General features: G+C 41.8%; 2 protein-coding genes across 2 annotated transcripts in view; both read left to right on the forward strand.

Moving 5' to 3' along the window:
• The first annotated feature begins 440 nt into the window (after positions 1–440).
• Positions 441–18828, forward strand: part of LOC110516274 (gastrula zinc finger protein XlCGF26.1) — a 158126-nt gene continuing 139738 nt past the window's right edge. Inside the window, exon 1 of the mRNA XM_036973113.1 lies at positions 441–564. Within this exon, the coding sequence (XP_036829008.1) occupies positions 525–564 (40 nt within the window). The 5' untranslated portion in view covers positions 441–524. The remainder of the gene's footprint in view (positions 565–18828) is intronic.
• On the forward strand, positions 5365–7468 carry LOC110528899 (gastrula zinc finger protein XlCGF17.1). Its single transcript, XM_036973137.1, has 2 exons — positions 5365–5603; positions 6311–7468. The coding sequence occupies exons 1-2, from the start codon at positions 5501–5503 to the stop codon at positions 7228–7230; spliced, it is 1023 nt and encodes a 340-aa protein (XP_036829032.1). The 5' UTR covers positions 5365–5500; the 3' UTR covers positions 7231–7468.

An 18828-nucleotide genomic window follows, 5' to 3' on the forward strand; every position in this document is an offset into this window, starting at 1 on the left:
CTGTGTAGTTACTAGGCTTGGGCGTAATTCCGTATATACCAGAATACTTGGGAAAAAGCCATAGGATGGTTTTTCAATACCGTTGAAACTATTTTCTTCGAAGTAAAATATTTGTAGCTACTTTTTAAGTAAATGCCTGCAGTTAACTTGTGCAATACGTTAGGAGATAAAGAACAGCGTTCTTATTTGCCTCTGTCACATTATTATGTAGTTTACGGTAGTCCCCCAGTCACGTGGTGTTTGATGACAACGAGAAGAGACCTGAGTGTTCCCGCAAGATGGCGGTCAGTCAGTGTAGATACGTTATTTTTTTAAACTGAAGGAATTATTGGATTTCCTCTCCCAAACCCCGACCAGTCATAAAACAACATTGATTAAAACGTTGCTCGGAGCGACACAATTTCATGTGTACAACATCTAAAGACCCGCATCACTATCATGGGAGCTTTGCCGTTTCTAAAAGGACGTATTTCGGGGGTTTTGGAGACTTCATTTTTTTCCCACCCCCATACTGCTAAACAAGGATGAGGGCGCGATTTGCTTGTTGTGGTAAGGTTCTCAAAAGTATGTGAAATCACAAAAATACTGTCTGGACCCTTCTATAAAAAAATGGATTTACATAAACATTTGTGATTTAGTGTAGAGGATATAGGGGATGGTTGCATTTTTTGTCAACATCTCAGATTATTTTGAGCTCGTACATTCAAAATGTGAATAGGAACATCTGTCTGTTACAAAGTAGTGTTGGTTTTATCTCTCTAAATCAAACAGACAAGGTGTGACTGTCTCAAACACAAGGAGTGATATGTTCCAAATTCCCCCACCTCCCGGGTCAGTTGTAACAGGCATTGGAGTGAAATGTTCCAAATTCCCCCACCTCCCGGGTCAGTTGTAACAGGCATTGGAGTGACATGTAACAGTTTGACATAATGCTAAAATCATAACATGCAACAAGATATCGAAAGCCTTTATTGGGAACATGAGAACAACATGTTTAACATTTTGTGTAGCAGAAATAATAATAAAAATTCAAATCAGAATGTTTCCTATTTTGACACTTAACTGGCCCTTCTCAACTAAACAACATCTGACAATTTAACATCTGAATCTAACTGAATGTGTGTGGTGTGAGTGAATTTGAGAGAGAGCAGGGGTGTGTGTGTGTGTGAGTGAATGTTGGATATGTTAACTCAGAGTCACAGTTTAGACAGTGGTACGGTAGTCCCGGGGTACAGGCTTGGTGGGCCCATCAGTTTAGACAGTGGTACGGTAGTCCCGGGGTACAGGCTTGGTGGGCCCATCAGTTTAGACAGTGGTACGGTAGTCCCGGGGTACAGGCTTGGTGGGCCCATCAGTTTAGACAGTGGTACGGTAGTCCCGGGGTACAGGCTTGGTGGGCCCATCAGTTTAGACAGTGGTACGGTAGTCCCGGGGTACAGGCTTGGTGGGCCCATCAGTTTAGACAGTGGTACGGTAGTCCCGGGGTACAGGCTTGGTGGGCCCATCAGTTTAGACAGTGGTACGGTAGTCCCGGGGTACAGGCTTGGTGGGCCCATCAGTTTAGACAGTGGTACGGTAGTCCCGGGGTACAGGCTTGGTGGGCCCATCAGTTTAGACAGTGGTACGGTAGTCCCGGGGTACAGGCTTGGTGGGCCCATCAGTTTAGACAGTGGTACGGTAGTCCAGGGGTACAGGCTTGGTGGGCCCATCAGTTTAGACAGTGGTACGGTAGTCCCGGGGTACAGGCTTGGTGGGCCCATCAGTTTAGACAGTGGTACGGTACTCCCGGGGTACAGGCTTGGTGGGCCCATCAGTTTAGACAGTGGTACGGTAGTCCCGGGGTACAGGCTTGGTGGGCCCATCAGTTTAGACAGTGGTACGGTAGTCCCGGGGTACAGGCTTGGTGGGCCCATCAGTTTAGACAGTGGTACGGTATTCCCGGGGTACAGGCTTGGTGGGCCCATCATTTGTATTCCCAGCACTGCACCCAGACCTCATTAGGCTTGTTATAACTAACCCTGATGCTTGCAGCCATTAGTTAGCTTCAACTTTAGCTACATGTGTAAACTTTAGCATTGCTAACTTGCATTAAATCTATATTTATTTATTTAACTATGCAAAGAAGAACAAATTATTTTCAATGACGTCATCGTAAGAGTGGGTTAACTGCATTGTTCAATGGCAGAACGAGATTTTTACCTTGTCAGCTCAGGGATTAGATCTTGCAACCTTTTGGTTACTAGTCCAATGCTCTAACCACTAGGCTACTTGCCGCCCCATATCTACACAAACTGGTTATGAACCTGAAATACGTTTGGTTAGTCTAACTACAAAGCAGGTGATGCCGTCACAAAAATTTGGCCCCAAATATGTCTTTCTTACTTCAAACTCAGATTTTGTTTTTCAATAAGGGTCTTGCTTCTTCACATGAGGGTTGAGGACCAAACTGAGCATGTGCACAGTGAGTCACATGATTTTAGCTTGTTCCTGCTTGACGATATTAAGTGTCACAGTTATCCTGTGTTACAACCATCCCGGTCTCCCCTAAAATAGGAAACTTCTCCTTTTAACTAAACTCAGCAAAAAAAAATAAAGTCCACTCACTGCCAACTGCATTTATTTTCAGCAAACTTAAAGTGTAAATAATTGTATGAGCATAAGATTCACCCTGAAAAAAAAGGGGGTCAAAATCAAAAGTAACAGTCAGTCTCTGGTGTGGCCACCAGCTGCATTAAGTACTGCAGTGCATATCCTCCTCATGGACTGCACCAGATTTGCCAGTTCTTGCTGTGAGATACCCCACTCTTCCGCCAAGGCACCTGCAAGTTCCCGAACATTTCTGGGGGGAATGGCCCTAGCCTTCACCCTCCGATGAGGGATGAGGATGTCTTCCCTGTAACGCACAGCGTTGAGATTGGCTGCAATGACAACGAGCTCAGTCCGATGATGCTGTGACACACCACCCCAGACCATGATGGACCCACCACCTCAAAATCGATCCCGCTCCAGAGTACAGGCCTCGGTGTAACGCTCATTCTTTCGACCATAAACGCGAATCCGACCATCACCCCTGGTGAGACAAAACCGCGACTCGTCAATGAAGAGCACTTTTTGCCAGTCCTGTCTGGTCCAGCGACAGTGGATTTGTGCCCATTGGCAATGTTGTTGCCGGTGATGTCTGGTGAGGACCTGCCTTACAACAGGCCTACAAGCCCTCAGTCCAGCCTATTGCGGACAGTCTGAGCACTGATGGAGGGATTGTGCTTTCCTGGTGTAACTCGGCAGTTGTTGGTGCCATCCTCTACCTGTCCCGCAGGTGTGATGTTGGGATGTACCGATCCTGTGCAGGTGTTGTTACACGTGGTCTGCCACTGCAAGGACGATCAACTGTCGGTTCTGTCTTCCTGTAGCGCCGTCTTAGGCATCTCACAGTACGGACATTGCAATTTATTGCCTTGGCCACATCTGCAGTCCGCATGCCTCCTTGCAGCATGCCTAAGGCAGATGAGCAGGGACCTTGGGCATCTTTCCTTTGGTGTTTTTCAGTCAGTGGAAAGGCCTCTTTAGTGTCCTAAGTTTTCATAACTGTAACCTTAATTCCCTACCATCTGTAAGCTGTTAGTGTCTTAATGACTGTTCCACAGGTCCATGTTCATTAATTGTTTATGGTTCATTGAACAAGCAGGGGAAACAGTATTTAAACCCTTTACAATGAAGATCTGTGAAGTTATTTGGATTTTTACGAATTATCTTTGAAAGACAGAGTCCTTTTTTTGTTGTTGCTGAGTTTAGTTTACTATTGATATTTCCTGGCAACTTTTACTCCTCTACATTCCTAAAGAACATATGTACTTTTTACTCCCATACATTTTCACTGACTCCCAAAACTTCTTGTTACATTTCGAATGCTCAGGCAGGAGAGCAATATGGTCCATTTCACTCGTTGTCATCCTTGCTGCCTCTGATCTGTCAGACTCACTAAACGCAAATATTGCGTTTGTAAATGATGCCTGAGTGTTGGAGTGTGCCCCTGGCCGTCCATAAATACATCAAAACAGTCTGGTTTGCTTAAAGATGCATTATGCAGAAATTCCTCTTCCAGTTCCTGGTTGCATGAATTTGAATAATACAGATAATTTCAGTTTGTGACAAAATAATCATTGGAGAATCATTGTACCATCTAAACCGCTGTGAGAACGTTTCCATGACCACAAATATTGTACAGTGCATTCGGAAAGTGTTCAGACCCCTTCACTTTTTCCACATTTTATTACGTTTCAGCCTTATTCTAAAATGGATTAAATTGTTTTTTCCCCCTCAAATCTACACACAATACCCCATAATGACATCACAATACCCCATAATGACATCACAATACCCCATAATGACAAAGTAAAAACTGAAATACCACATTTACATAAGTATTCAGACCCTTTACTCAGTACTTTGTTGAAGCACCTTTTGGCAGCGATTACAGCCTTGATTCTTCTTGGGTATGACGCTACAAGCTTGGCACACCTGTATTTGGGGAGTTTCTCCCATCGCCACAGAGGAACTCTGGCGCTCTGTCAGATTGAATACTTATGTAAAATGTTTGTTTTTAATACATATACTAAACCTGTACTAAACCTGTTTTGTCTTTTTTAATATTGGGTATTGTGTGTAGATTGATGAGGAAAACATTTTAATGTCATCCATTTTAGAATGAGGCTGTAACGTAACAATGTGGAAAAAGTCAAGGGGTCTGAATACTTTCCGAATGCGCTGTAGTTATCCTCTATTCAGGTGTACAAAAGTAAAAGATGACAACTAAACTTAGGAAGGGGAAGCATAGAAATATCACACACAGAACAGATCTACCGCTTCTTAGACTTGCTTTCAATGAGACTGACAGATCGATAACTCATATTTCTATGTGCATTTGGTCGGGTTGCCTAAAAAGTTACATATTGTAGCTTTAATAAAAGGAATTAGATGTACTTTTACTCAAATATAACTATTTATTACTTTTTTCCACCACTAACCATTGGTTGTGAGTGAAATAATACAGTGAAGACAAGGTTATTCAGGAAAATAGTACATAGTGCTGCCTACAACATACTGTGATCTTGTACTAAATGGTTTGAGTGATTTATATTAATTTAGGAAATCTATAGGTTAAGTGCACTTACGTTGTGTAATTTAAAGTATGTGAGTCTAATCTGAATTCATGTTTTGTTTTCAATGTTTAGCTACCTGATCTGTTGAAATGCGATAATTGAACAAGAACAATTTAATATATATTTAGAGAATAAAGAAAGTGCCAGAACTGTCAAGAAAATAACTTTTGTGTCCGTTTCTCTTTATTACTACTGGCTGACTCAGATTAAGTCTGAGGCCGTTAACATCAACAGTGAGGACAAACCCAACCTGCCTCTCTCCTTCCACACTGAGTCCAAACCTACAGTCACTGGGTCCTGATTGTGACAGTGGAGCCCAGTTTGCTCTGCAGGATCCAGAGATGGCATCAGTGAAGCTGGAAGACTGCAGTCAAACACTGGAGCTGAATGTCAACATTAAAGATGAAGAAGAGGAGGAGAAGATTGGGACATCTGTTAATCATGGTAACAGCAGGTTCTATCTATAAGTTATCTTCATAAATTAGACCTCCATAAGTTATGACCCAGTCTATTGATAGGTTGAAGTCTGTAACTCTGACATCACACATCCCTGAGAAACTCCAGACTGCACAACAAAGCTTGTTATTCATTCCAACTTCTCCACTTTGTATGAAAAGTTACTGTAGAACTGTTTCATGATGAACTGTTTAAATAAGAAAGTAATGTTATTTCATGCCACTGAGTCTTGTATGGTTTGATACCAGTATTGTCAGCATTTAGAAAAAATGCAATTCCAATTAATTGAACACTGAAATGACAGTTATCATCAATCCTTTGAGAGAAACATTTCGAATTGGAATTTGGTTTGCATTCTGAATTAACTTGAATAGAAATGGAATTGACCCCAACCCTGGTGGTTGCTAACTTGTGATAGTGAGTGGAGGATGATATGAAATGAGTCTGTGTAGTTACTAACCCTTGTGATAGTGAGTGGAGGATGATATGAAATTAGTCTGTAGTTTCTAACCCTTGTGATAGTGAGTGGAGGATGATATGGCTCCTAATTTTCACTCCTTTTACCCCTTTTTGCCTTCAACTCTTATCCACTTTTAGAATTAGTTTTATTCATTTTTTGTATGGTACAGCCTACTGATATGAAGTCATATGTATATCTCTTCAACTGACTGGTTCTTCTGATGTTGTTCACACAGGAGACCATGTTGAGACATTCTCTACATCCAGAGAGCAACAGCAGGAAGATCACAGAGCTAAGAGGTCTCACCACTGCCCACATTGTGAGGAGATTTTCCCAATTCTATCAAAGCTAGAAATGCACCTAAAAATACACACAGGAGAGAGTCTGTATTCCTGTTCCGACTGTGGAAAAAGCTTCAAAACATCAAGGTCTCTGACAGTTCATCAGAGAACACACACAGGAAAGACGCCTTACTCCTGCTCGGAATGTGGAAAAAGTTTCTCTCAACAGAGCAATTTAAAAACACACCAACGTATACATAAAGGAGAGAAGCCTTACTCCTGCTCTGACTGTGGGGTCAGTTTCTCAGGATTGGATACCTTAAAAACACACAAACGTATACATACAGGAGAAAAGCCATATTCCTGCTCTGACTGTGGGAAGACATTTTCTCAACTGGTCCATTTAAATGCACACCAACGTATACATACAGGAGAGAAGCCTTACTTCTGCTCTGACTGTGGAAAGAGTTTCTCTCAACAGAGCAGCTTAAAATCACACCAGCGTACACATACAGGAGAGAAGCCGTACTCCTGCTCTGACTGTGGGAAGTGCTTCACAACATCATCTGCAATAAACGTTCATCAGAGAACACACACAGGAGAGAAGCCTTACTCCTGCTCTGACTGTGGAAGGAGTTTTTCCCGATTGAATACCTTAAACTGTCACCAGCTAATACATACAGGACAGAAGCCTTACTTCTGCTCTGACTGTGGGAAGAATTTCTCTCTACAGAGCAGCTTAAAATCACACCAACCTATACATACAGGCGAGAAGCCTTACTCCTGCTCTGACTGTGGAAAGTGTTTCTCTCGACAGGGCAGCTTAAAATCACACCAACGGATACACACAATAGAGAAGCCTTTTTCAGAATAAAACCGTACATTTTGGGTGGATTGACAATGGACCCCTGCTTAAAGTATCCTCCTTTTTAAATGAAGTCTTACAGAGTTGGCTACAATGTCATCCTCCAGATAAGGCAGATCTAATATTACAGCAAATAATATGGCTCAGCTCCAATGCACTGATAGATCAAAAAAAACTTTATGTAAAAAATGTGTATAATATCTATGAAGGACATACATTTTCAACCTTTTACAACATACCACATTTTCAGACAAGATAGAAAGGCCAAAGGGGGCGGTGTTGCAATCTACTGCAAAGATAGTCTGCAGAGTTCTGTCCAACTATCCAGGTCTGTACCCAAACAATTTGAACTTCTACTTTTAAAAAGCCACCTCTCTAAAAACAAATCTCTCACCGTTGCTGCCTGCTACAGACTTAAAAAAATCATACAATGTGATTTTCTGGATTTTTGTTTTAGATTCCGTCTCACAGTTGAAGTGTACCTATGATAAAAATTACAGACCTCTACATGCTTTGTAAGTAGGAAACACTGCCGATTTTGCAGGTTATCAAGTACTTGTTCTCCCCACTGTAAATCTCTCTGGTCACCCACAAAACCAATTCTTCCTTTGGCCGCCTCTCCTTCCAGTTCTCTGCTGCCAATGACTGGAACGAACTACAAAAATCTCTGAAACTGGAAACACTTATCTCCCTCACTAGCTTTAAGCACCAGCTGTCAGAGCAGCTCACATATTACTGCACCTGTACATAGCCCATGTATAATTTAGCCCAAACTACCTCTTTCCCTACTGTATTTATTTATTTAGCTCCTTTGCACCCCATTATTTCTCTCTACTTTGCACATTCTTCCACTGCAAATCTCCCATTCCAGTGTTTTACTTGCTATATTGTATTTACCTCATTTGCTCACATTGTATATAGACTTGTTTATATATATATATATATATATATATATATTTATTATTGACTGTATGTTTGTTTTACTCCATGTGTAACTAACTCTGTGTCGTTGTATGTGTCGAACTGCTTTGCTTTATCTTGGCCAGTTCGCAGTTGTAAATGAGAACTTGTTCTCAACTGGCCTACCTGGTTAAATAAAGGTGAAATAAAAAAGACTGCCTGATGCTTTCACATCAGCATGGACCAACATCCCTGTGGAACGTTTACAACATGCATAATCCATGTCCCGAAGAATTCGGGCTGTTCTGCAGGCAAAATTGGTGTAACTAATAAACTGTCCGGTGAGTGGTAAATGAGCAAGGCATACTGGGATAAAAGTTTTGGTTTACAGCATACATGACTGGTTCCCCAGGCACAAAACCCTCGAATAGGCTCTCAATTTAGCATATTTAACAGGCTGCTGATGGGCCATCAACTGCGTCCCATTGTATTTACACTGGTTGGGTGGGTTAGGCCCACAGAACAATGACACTTGCCCCAATAGCCAATCAGCAAGCAGTTGTATGGACTTCACAAAGCTGTGGAAATATGTCCAGACAGTCAGAATTGTTATTTATTCAAACTGATATATAGATATCAGTTAGACAAATTACAGTTCAACTCATATTGATTAACTAGATTTTCCATATCAGTGCCCATTATTAAAACAATGTAGTCTGATGGTTGACTGGATGGCACTGCTTCCCTCTGCAGTTTTCTGTGGGAATGAGCTGGTAGACACAACATGTATCAGATAGAGATGGTGTGATGATCCGTTTTTAATACTAAACAACTATTTAACGATACACAATCTTAGAAATTACTTCATATTTATTAAATTGTCATTTTAGTCATTGATGAGAAAAGTGTTTTGGATGAATGCATTGAACTGAATCGATCTACCAATAAATAAAGTTTGTACATTTTTGCTGGTCAAACTCTTCTTCTCTTTTGTATAATTACATCGGGCCATGTCTCTCACCGGAAATGTGCTGCTGCATTCATCCCAGTCATCAACAACAGAGCATTGGGGTAGGTCCATGTCTGACAATGTGTGCGCAATTACAATGACAATTGAACATGTTCAATTAAAAAAATGATACATAACAAACATACTGTTGACACACAGGCTATGGTGTAATGGAATGTTTTGCCATGTGTGGCTGGTTTTGTGGATTTTGACACTTATGACTGGTTATGACATCTACATAAAATAATGCAATATGTCTAAACAGTGACAAGTTCTATTAGCTGTTATTGACATATTGTGACTGTGTTATAAAGTGTTATGACGCTGGGTGTAAAGTAGTGTTAGCGATTATTCTAATTCTATAGTTAAAATATAATAATGACAAATTAAAATGCCAGGGAGCAGTTATTGTGACAGAGTAGGAACCAGTGTTTTCTATTAGCTACGTCATCTAGCTAACATTCTTGCTTCACATATTCCTATTTGGTTTTGAAGATACGGTTTCCCAAACAACATGCTGATTCAGGTCTACAGCATCACTGGTATTATCAGGCTGCATAGCTAATTACGTTTGCTCTGACTCAGTACATTTATTAGATTGCTAGCTAGCGATTAGCATTAGCGGCTAACAATATTTAGGCCCAACTTGCAGTGTAATTTTAGAACGCTAGTGGTTTATATTAAGAAGTAAAGAGAAAACAGCATTGATGTCATCAACATTGCCCTCGGAGTGTGGTGTCAGGAAAATAACCTCACACTCAACGTCAACAAAACTAAGGAGATGATTGTGGACTTCAGGAAACAGCAGAGGGAACACCCCCCTATCCACATCGATGGAACAGTAGTGGAGAGGGTAGTAAGTTTTAAGTTCCTCAGCGTACACATCACAGACAAAATGAATTGGTCCACCCACACAGACAGCATCATGAAGAAGGCGCAGCAGCGCCTCTTCAACCTCAGGAGGCTGAAGAAATTCGGCTTGTCACCAAAAGCACTCACAAACTTCTACAGATGCACAATCGAGAGCATCCTGTTGGGCTGTATCACCGCCTGGTACGGCAACTGCTCCGCCCACAACCGTAAGGCTCTCCAGAGGGTAGTGAGGTCTGCACAACGCATCACCGGGGGCAAACTACCTGCCCTCCAGGACACCTACACCACCCGATGTCACAGGAAGGCCATAAAGATCATCAAGGACAACAACCACCCGAGCCACTGCCTGTTCACCCCACTATCATCCAGAAGGCGAGGTCAGTACAGGTGCATCAAAGCTGGGACCGAGAGACTGAAAAACAGCTTCTATCTCAAGGCCATCAGACTGTTAAACAGCCACCACTAACATTGAGTGGCTGCTGCCAACACACTGACTCAACTCCAGCCACTTTAATAATGGGAATTGATGTAAAATATATCACTAGCCACTTTAAACAATGCTACCTAATATGTTTACATACCCTACATGATTCATCTCATATGTATATACTGTACTCTATATCATCTACTGCATCTTTATGTAATACATGTATCACTAGCCACTTTAAACTATGCCACTTTGTTTACATACTCATCTCATATGTATATACTGCACTCAATACCATCTACTGTATCTTGTCTATGCCGCTCTGTACCATCACTCATTCATATATCTTTATGTACATATTCTTTATCCCCTTACACTTGTGTCTATAAGGTAGTAGTTTTGGAATTGTTAGGTTAGATTACTTGTTGGTTATTACTGCATTGTTGGAACTAGAAGCACAAGCATTTCGCTACACTCGCATTAACATCTGCTAACCATGTGTATGTGACAAATAAAATTTGATTTGACCCTGCAGACGGAACATAAGTGTCTCATGGTCCAGGAACAACAAATGCCTCCTCGGGTGACAGGAGGTGGGGCTAGGTCTGTGTGGAAAGCGGCAAGAAGAGAAGCGAAGATTCAAGAAGCTAAGTATGATTTTAAAAAATGGATGTTACACCGGACGTATCCCATGTAACAAATCAAACATTAACATAGGAAAAGTAAAAACTCAAACGGGTCCGTGCAACAATACCAGTACGTCGTAAAATACGGTATACCGTTCAGCCCTACTTACAAAAATGTATAATCTTTATCCCACTGGAAGGGTGGGTTCAAAGAGGTGAAAGGCACTATAACTAAGAACTGGGGTGTATTCATTATGCCTTGCAACGGAAACCGTTTACCATTTAAAAAGCAAACAGAGCAAATGGAGCGAAATTGGGAGGGACCTACCTGAATTTGTCCAATAGAAACTATCCTTGTCATTGCAAAACTTTTTCAATTTGGAGTAAAGGGTTTATGATGCAAAACGTTTTCCAACAGACAATGTTTTCCAACAGAATCGGCATAATGAATCCCCCCACGTGGAGGTTTTAAACAAAAACCATTCATACATCTGAAAACCTAAGGTTCATCATGTTACATTATAGGTATGTGGTCAGGTGTTACATTGACAATTACAGGCTCTATTATTCACTCATCGGTTTCTCTCAATAGTTACTATTGGGGAATGGAACCTTGTGTTACCTTCCTCACACCACTACAGTATTCATTTCAACAGACCTTTTCCATGGTCCATTGTTACAGCTCAGTAAATGCCCAAGACTATATTGAGGGTCAAACTGTTGAAATGTCCAGTTCATTATGTAAATAGTCTTGTAGAACTCTGGTGTGGGGAAAGGGAAATGCATTTAACCAAAATGTGTCTTCCACATTTAACCCAAACCCTCTGAATCAGAGGTGTGTGTGTGTGTGTGTGTGTGGGGGGGGGTGTCTTGTAGCTAAAAAAATATATATATTTTTGTTTTGGTTGTATTGATGGAATGTTTGTCCTCAGGGCACCATAGCAACTGAGACACTGGGTTCCTGAGTAAAAACAAGTAAAAACAGTAAAACTGTAGAGAAACTCTCCCAAACAGACACAGAGTCAGACCAGGCTGAGAGGGAAGCAGTAACACCCTCAACTGGCAGACTATAGCTGTGTTCGAATACCCATACTAACATACTACATACTACAAACTAGAGTTAATTTTAGTATACTGTAAACGAACGGTATCGTTTCAGTTGAGCGTACGAGAGCTTTACCTGTCTTCCAGATGCTGTTGCTATGCAACCTCTTGCTAGCTTTTTAGCATATCAAATGACTAGCTAAACATTTTAAGATTTCGGGTGTGTGTTCGTAAATTCAATCTGGAGTGCCAGAGTGCACTTGGGCTTTCGTAAATTCAGAGCGCTGTCAGATTTTCAGTTCGAATCGCCCTCGGAGCGTTCAGAGCCACACTGGACGCTGTGGCCGAGGAGGAGGGTTGATCCGAGCGTTCAACGGCAGTCAAGCACCCAAGCTAACTGGCTAACGTTTGCTAGCTACTTCCAGACACAAATGAGAGAACACCTCACTGACCATTTTACTTGCCATAGCAGAACTGGTTAGACTGTTTTCATGTAATCCAGAGCGTTGGTGACCGCTAGCAATAATTTATTAGGCTTTCTTTTGCCGACGTTTACTGACGCCGGCTATATTCAACGGGTGTTGAGCGTTCGTAAATTCATCAGTCATTCTGCACAAGAGTGTTCTGAAATCGGAGTAGATAGCCAGAATTAACAATGTCTATTGAAACGCACAATGACTACAGTATAGAGTGATGTGAATAATCAAGTCAATAAAATGTTGGTTAGTTAGATACCAGATAGTTAATATACTGCCTGGCAAGTTCCATGTAACGTTATTAGTATCCAACTAACGTTAGCTAACATACCAGTACATACTGCTGTAATGCTATGCAGTTCCTAAGGATAGCGTAGCTAACATACCAGTACATACTGTTGTAATGCTATGCAGTTCCTAAGGATAGCGTAGCTAACATACCAGTACATACTGCTGTAATGCTATGCAGTTCCTAAGGATAGCGTAGCTAACATACCAGTACATACTGCTGTAATGCTATGCAGTTCCTAAGGATAGCGTAGCTAACATACCAGTACATACTGTTGTAATGCTATGCAGTTCCTAAGGATAGCGTAGCTAACATACCAGTACATACTGCTGTAATGCTATGCAGTTCCTAAGGATAGCGTAGCTAACATACCAGTACATACTGCTGTAATGCTATGCAGTTCCTAAGGATAGCGTAGCTAACATACCAGTACATACTGCTGTAATGCTATGCAGTTCCTAAGGATAGCGTAGCTAACATACCAGTACATACTGCTGTAATGCTATGCAGTTCCTAAGGATAGCGTAGCTAACATACCAGTACATACTGCTGTAATGCTATGCAGTTCCTAAGGATAGCGTAGCTAACATACCAGTACATACTGCTGTAATGCTATGCAGTTCCTAAGGATAGCGTAGCTAACATACCAGTACATACTGCTGTAATGCTATGCAGTTCCTAAGGATAGCGTAGCTAACATACCAGTACATACTGCTGTAATGCTATGCAGTTCCTAAGGATAGCGTAGCTAACATACCAGTACATACTGCTGTAATGCTATGCAGTTCCTAAGGATAGCGTAGCTAACATACCAGTACATACTGCTGTAATGCTATGCAGTTCCTAAGGATAGCGTAGCTAACATACCAGTACATACTGCTGTAATGCTATGCAGTTCCTAAGGATAGCGTAGCTAACATACCAGTACATACTGCTGTAATGCGATGCAGTTCCTAAGGATAGCGTAGCTAACATACCAGTACATACTGCTGTAATGCTATGCAGTTCCTAAGGATAGCGTAGCTAACATACCAGTACATACTGCTGTAATGCTATGCAGTTCCTAAGGATAGCGTAGCTAACAAATTGTCAGCCAACTTAACGTGTAACGTAACTTATTTGAAAAGTCATTACTTAATTACATTGCTCAACATTTTCTTAACATTTGTTATAATTAGTTAAAGAAATGAATTTGTATTCTCTCTCATTGGACTTCGGCTGCATATTTTACCCCATTTTCTTGAAATCTGAACACGTTGTGAAGCCATGCCCCTTTTTTGCTGACAATACTGGTGTCAAACCATATAAGTCTCAGTAGCATGAAATAACATCTACCTTCTCATTGAAACAGTTCCTCATGAAACAGGTCTACTGCAACTTTTCATGCACAGTGGGAAGTTGGAACAAGAAGTTATTGTCTTGACAGTTCTGGAACTTTCTTTGAGTCTAAAAATATATTATATTTTTTTATTGTACAATTATCTAATTTCAACAGATCAGGCAGCTAAACATTGAAGGTAAAATATTAATTCAATCACAGACACATGCACACTTTAAATTACACAATGCAAGTGCACTTAAATTGACATAAATTAATAAACGACTCAAAAACCATTTAGTACAAGGTTGCAGTATGTTTTAGGCAGCACTATGTACTATTTTCCTGAATAACCTTGTCTTCACTGTATTATTTAGCGATTAACCAACATTTCCATTTTTTGGGGGGTTATTAAAACAACTAATTGACTGACGTCGTTTCAAATGCTTGAATTCGATTTAGTTCCGTTCTCTGAGCCCAACGGCCATTTCTCTAGAGATAAATCAAATCTTTAACGAGTGAAATCAAGTCAGGAACTACAATATGTGGTACGTGTGATCTCTAGATGGATACTTTTACGTCTGCTACGTTACGTTAGAGGACTTTAAGGAATAAAAAAAATTATCAAGTAATCAAATAGGAACTAAGTATTGTGGTAGATATTTTAAATACTATAAAATGAGAGAAACTTATTACACAGGTCAGAGTTATACTTAAACTAAATCTTTATTAATTTATAAATAATCAAACACAAATGGACAGAGTGAGTTCTCACTGAGTGGAGTGAGCCACTGGGTTATCTACTATCTCAGGATAGGTCAGGATAGGTGCAACCTCCGAGATGATGTACAATGGTTCCAGACACTAACCCCACACACCCTGTGCCAGACCTTAGGCCCCAAATACAAGGAACTTGTTGTTTTGTTCAGTACTAAGAACTTAAAAGGACACTTGTTGTTACTTAGTTTCCACCTTGCTAGGAGGGTGTGACTGACGTACAGACACTTGTTGTTACTTAGTTTCCACCTTGCTAGGAGGGTGTGACTGAAGCACAGACACTTGTTACTTAGTTTCCACCTTGCTAGGAGGGTGTGACTGACGCACAGACACTTGTTACTTAATTTCCACCTTGCTAGGAGGGTGTGACTGACGCACAGACACTTGTTACTTAGTTTCCACCTTGCTAGGAGGGTGTGACTGATGCACAGACACTTGTTGTTACTTAGTTTCCACCTTGCTATGAGGGTGTGACTGACGCACAGACACTTGTTACTTAGTTTCCACCTTGCTAGGAGGGTGTGACTGACGCACAGACACTTGTTACTTAATTTCCACCTTGCTAGGAGGGTGTGACTGAAGCACAGACACTTGTTGTTACTTAGTTTCCACCTTGCTAGGAGGGTGTGACTGAAGCACAGACACTTTTTACTTAGTTTCCACCTTGCTAGGAGGGTGTGACTGAAGCACAGACACTTGTTACTTAGTTTCCACCTTGCTAGGAGGGTGTGACTGACGCACAGACACTTGTTGTTACTTAGTTTCCACCTTGCTAGGAGGGTGTGACTGACGCACAGACATTTGTTGTTACTTAGTTTCCACCTTGCTAGGAGGGTGTGACTGATGCACAGACATTTGTTGTTACTTAGTTTCCACCTTGCTAGGAGGGTGTGACTGACGCACAGACATTTGTTGTTACTTAGTTTCCACCTTGCTAGGAGGGTGTGACTGACGCACAGACATTTGTTGTTACTTAGTTTCCACCTTGCTAGGAGGGTGTGACTGACGCACAGACATTTGTTGTTACTTAGTTTCCACCTTGCTAGGAGGGTGTGACTGACACACAGACACTTGTTGTTACTTAGTTTCCACCTTGCTAGGAGGGTGTGACTGACGCACAGACACTTGTTACTTAGTTTCCACCTTGCTAGGAGGGTGTGACTGACGCACAGACACTTGTTACTTAGTTTCCACCTTGCTAGGAGGGTGTGACTGACGGACAGACATTTGTTGTTACTTAGTTTCCACCTTGCTAGGAGGGTGTGACTGATGCACAGACATTGTGGAGACAAGTGATTGGTTCCCATTACTCATCCCTTCACATGGTTTGCAATAGGTAAAGACACATTCACATATGGAAACAATGTTTCCTTCTGACCTCCTTTTCCATGTTCTCTTTCTGATATTCTGCATAGCAACAGGGACATGTGATAGACAAGCCTGACCTCAGGTGACTGGGGCCCAGATGAGGGAGGAAGAGCAGTTGCCAACACCAGACTCCCAAAGGAGACATTCTAATAACAAGAGTTAACAGTTTAAGCATATTCTGCAGATAAGTCATCTTCATTTGTCTACGTTACTTCGCCAATTCTGATTTCACCACAGTACACTGAATAAAAATATAAATGCAACATGCAACAATTTTACTGAGTTACAGTTCGTATAAGGAAATAAATTCATTAGGGCCAAATCAAATGAATGTCACATGACTCGGCAGGGGTGCAGACATGGGTGGGCCTGGGAGGGAACAACCACTGAGGAGCCAGGCCCAGCAAAATCAGAATGAGTTGTTCCCACAAAAAGGGCTTTAGTACAGACAGAAGTATTCCTCACTTTCATCAGCTGTCCGGGTGGATGGTCTCAGACGATCCCGTTGGTTGAAGAAGCCGGATGTGGAGGCCCTGTATTGGGGTGGTTATACACTTAGTCTGTGGTTGTAAGGCCAGTTGAACACACTGCCAAATTTGGCTGCTTATGGTAGAGAAATTAACCCTAAATTCTCTAGCAACAGCTCTGGTAGACATTCCTGCAGTCAGCATGCTAATTGCGCGCACGCTCAAAACTTGAGACATCTGTAGCATTGGGTTGTGTGACAAAACGTCACATTTTAGAACGGCCTTTTGTTGTCCCCAGCACAAAGTACACCTGTGTAATGATCATGCTGTTTAATCAGCTTCTTGATATGCCACACCTGTCAGGGAAATTGATTATCTTGGCAAAGGAGAAATGCTCACTAACAGGGCTGTAAGCACATTTTTTTGTACAACATTTGAGAGAAATAAACTTTTTGTGCATATGGAACATTTCTGGGATCTTTTATTTCAGCTCATGAAACATGGGACCAACACTTTAGATTTATTTTACCTTTATTTAACTAGGCAAGTCAGTTAAGAACAAATTCTAATTTTCAATGACGGCCTAGGAACAGTGGGTTAACTGCCTTGTTCAGGGGCATAACGACAGATTTTTTTACCTTGGCAGCTCGGGGATTCGATCTGGCAACATTTCGGTTACTAGTCCAACGCTCTAACCACTAGGCTACCTTTCGCCCCCATATGTTGCGTTTAGATTTTTATTCAGTTTAATATACACTACTGTCTATTTTATTATTTCATAGTAATTTACTACTTTTCTATTAATGTCTACCGAATGTGGACCTGACATACACAATGGAATATTTTCAATGTTTTGGCAATTTAATGTTCACTATTTTGGAATTTCCATTAAAAAGCTCTACAATTATTGTTGTCAGTCATTATTTATTTCATTTAATGTTTAATTTGTATATTTTTTAAACCAAACCGACCTTCGAGGTAGGCAACACTGAACCATGCGTGAAAGCTCCAGCTGTTCAGGACAACTATATGATCACGCTCTCCGTAGACTTTAAATAGTAAGACCTTAACCTGTTTTAACATTCACGAGGCCACTGGGCCAGACGGATTACTATGACCGTACTCAGAACATGTGCTGACCAGCTGGCAAGTGTCTTCAGTGACATTTTCAACCTCTTCCTGACCCAGTCTGTGTACTTCCATGTTTCAAGCAAACCACCATAGTCCCTGTGCCCAAGAACACCAAGATAACCTGTCTAAATGACTATCGCCCCGTAGCACTCACATCTGTAGGCATAAAGTGCTTTCAAACGCTGGTCATGGCTCACACCATCATCCCAGAAACCCTGAACCCCTCCAACTTGTCTACTGCCCCAACAGGGGAATCTCTATTGCCCTCAACACTGCCCTTTCGCATCTGGATAAAAGGAACACCTACGTAAGAATGATGTTCATAAGGAGCTTATCGAGGACCAAAGGAAACGGAGGGCTGAACATTTTACAGGGACATAGTGGAGCGGGTCGAGAGCATCAAATTCCTCCATGTCCACGTCACTAAGGACCTATCATCGGCCAAACACACCAACAGTCGTGAAGAGGGCACGACAACGACTTTTCCCCATGAGGAGGCTGAACATTTTTGGCATGGGCCCTCAGATCTCTCAAATTTTAGTGCGTAGGGCCCAGTACATCACTGGTGCCGATGTCCCTGCCATCCAGGAACTCGACACCAGGCGGTTTCAGAGGAAGGCACAAAAAAAAGGGTCAAACAAGGGCCTTCTGAGTGGCGCAGAGGTCTACGGCACTGTAGTGTTGCAGCGTCACTACAGCCTGGGGTTCGATCGAGCTGTGACAGGGAGTCCCGTAGTGCGGCGCACAATTGGCCCAGCGTCGTGCGGGTTACGGGAGGGTTTGGCCGGGTGGGCTTTACTTGCCTCATCGAGCTCTAGCGACTAGTGGCAGGCCGGGCGCCTGCAGGCTGACTTCGGTCGTCAGTTGAACTGTGTTTCTCAGACACATTGGTGCAGCTGGCT

The sequence above is a fragment of the Oncorhynchus mykiss genome, unplaced genomic scaffold, assembly GCF_013265735.2.
Source record: "Oncorhynchus mykiss isolate Arlee unplaced genomic scaffold, USDA_OmykA_1.1 un_scaffold_222, whole genome shotgun sequence".
Taxonomy (NCBI): Eukaryota; Metazoa; Chordata; class Actinopteri; order Salmoniformes; family Salmonidae; genus Oncorhynchus; species Oncorhynchus mykiss.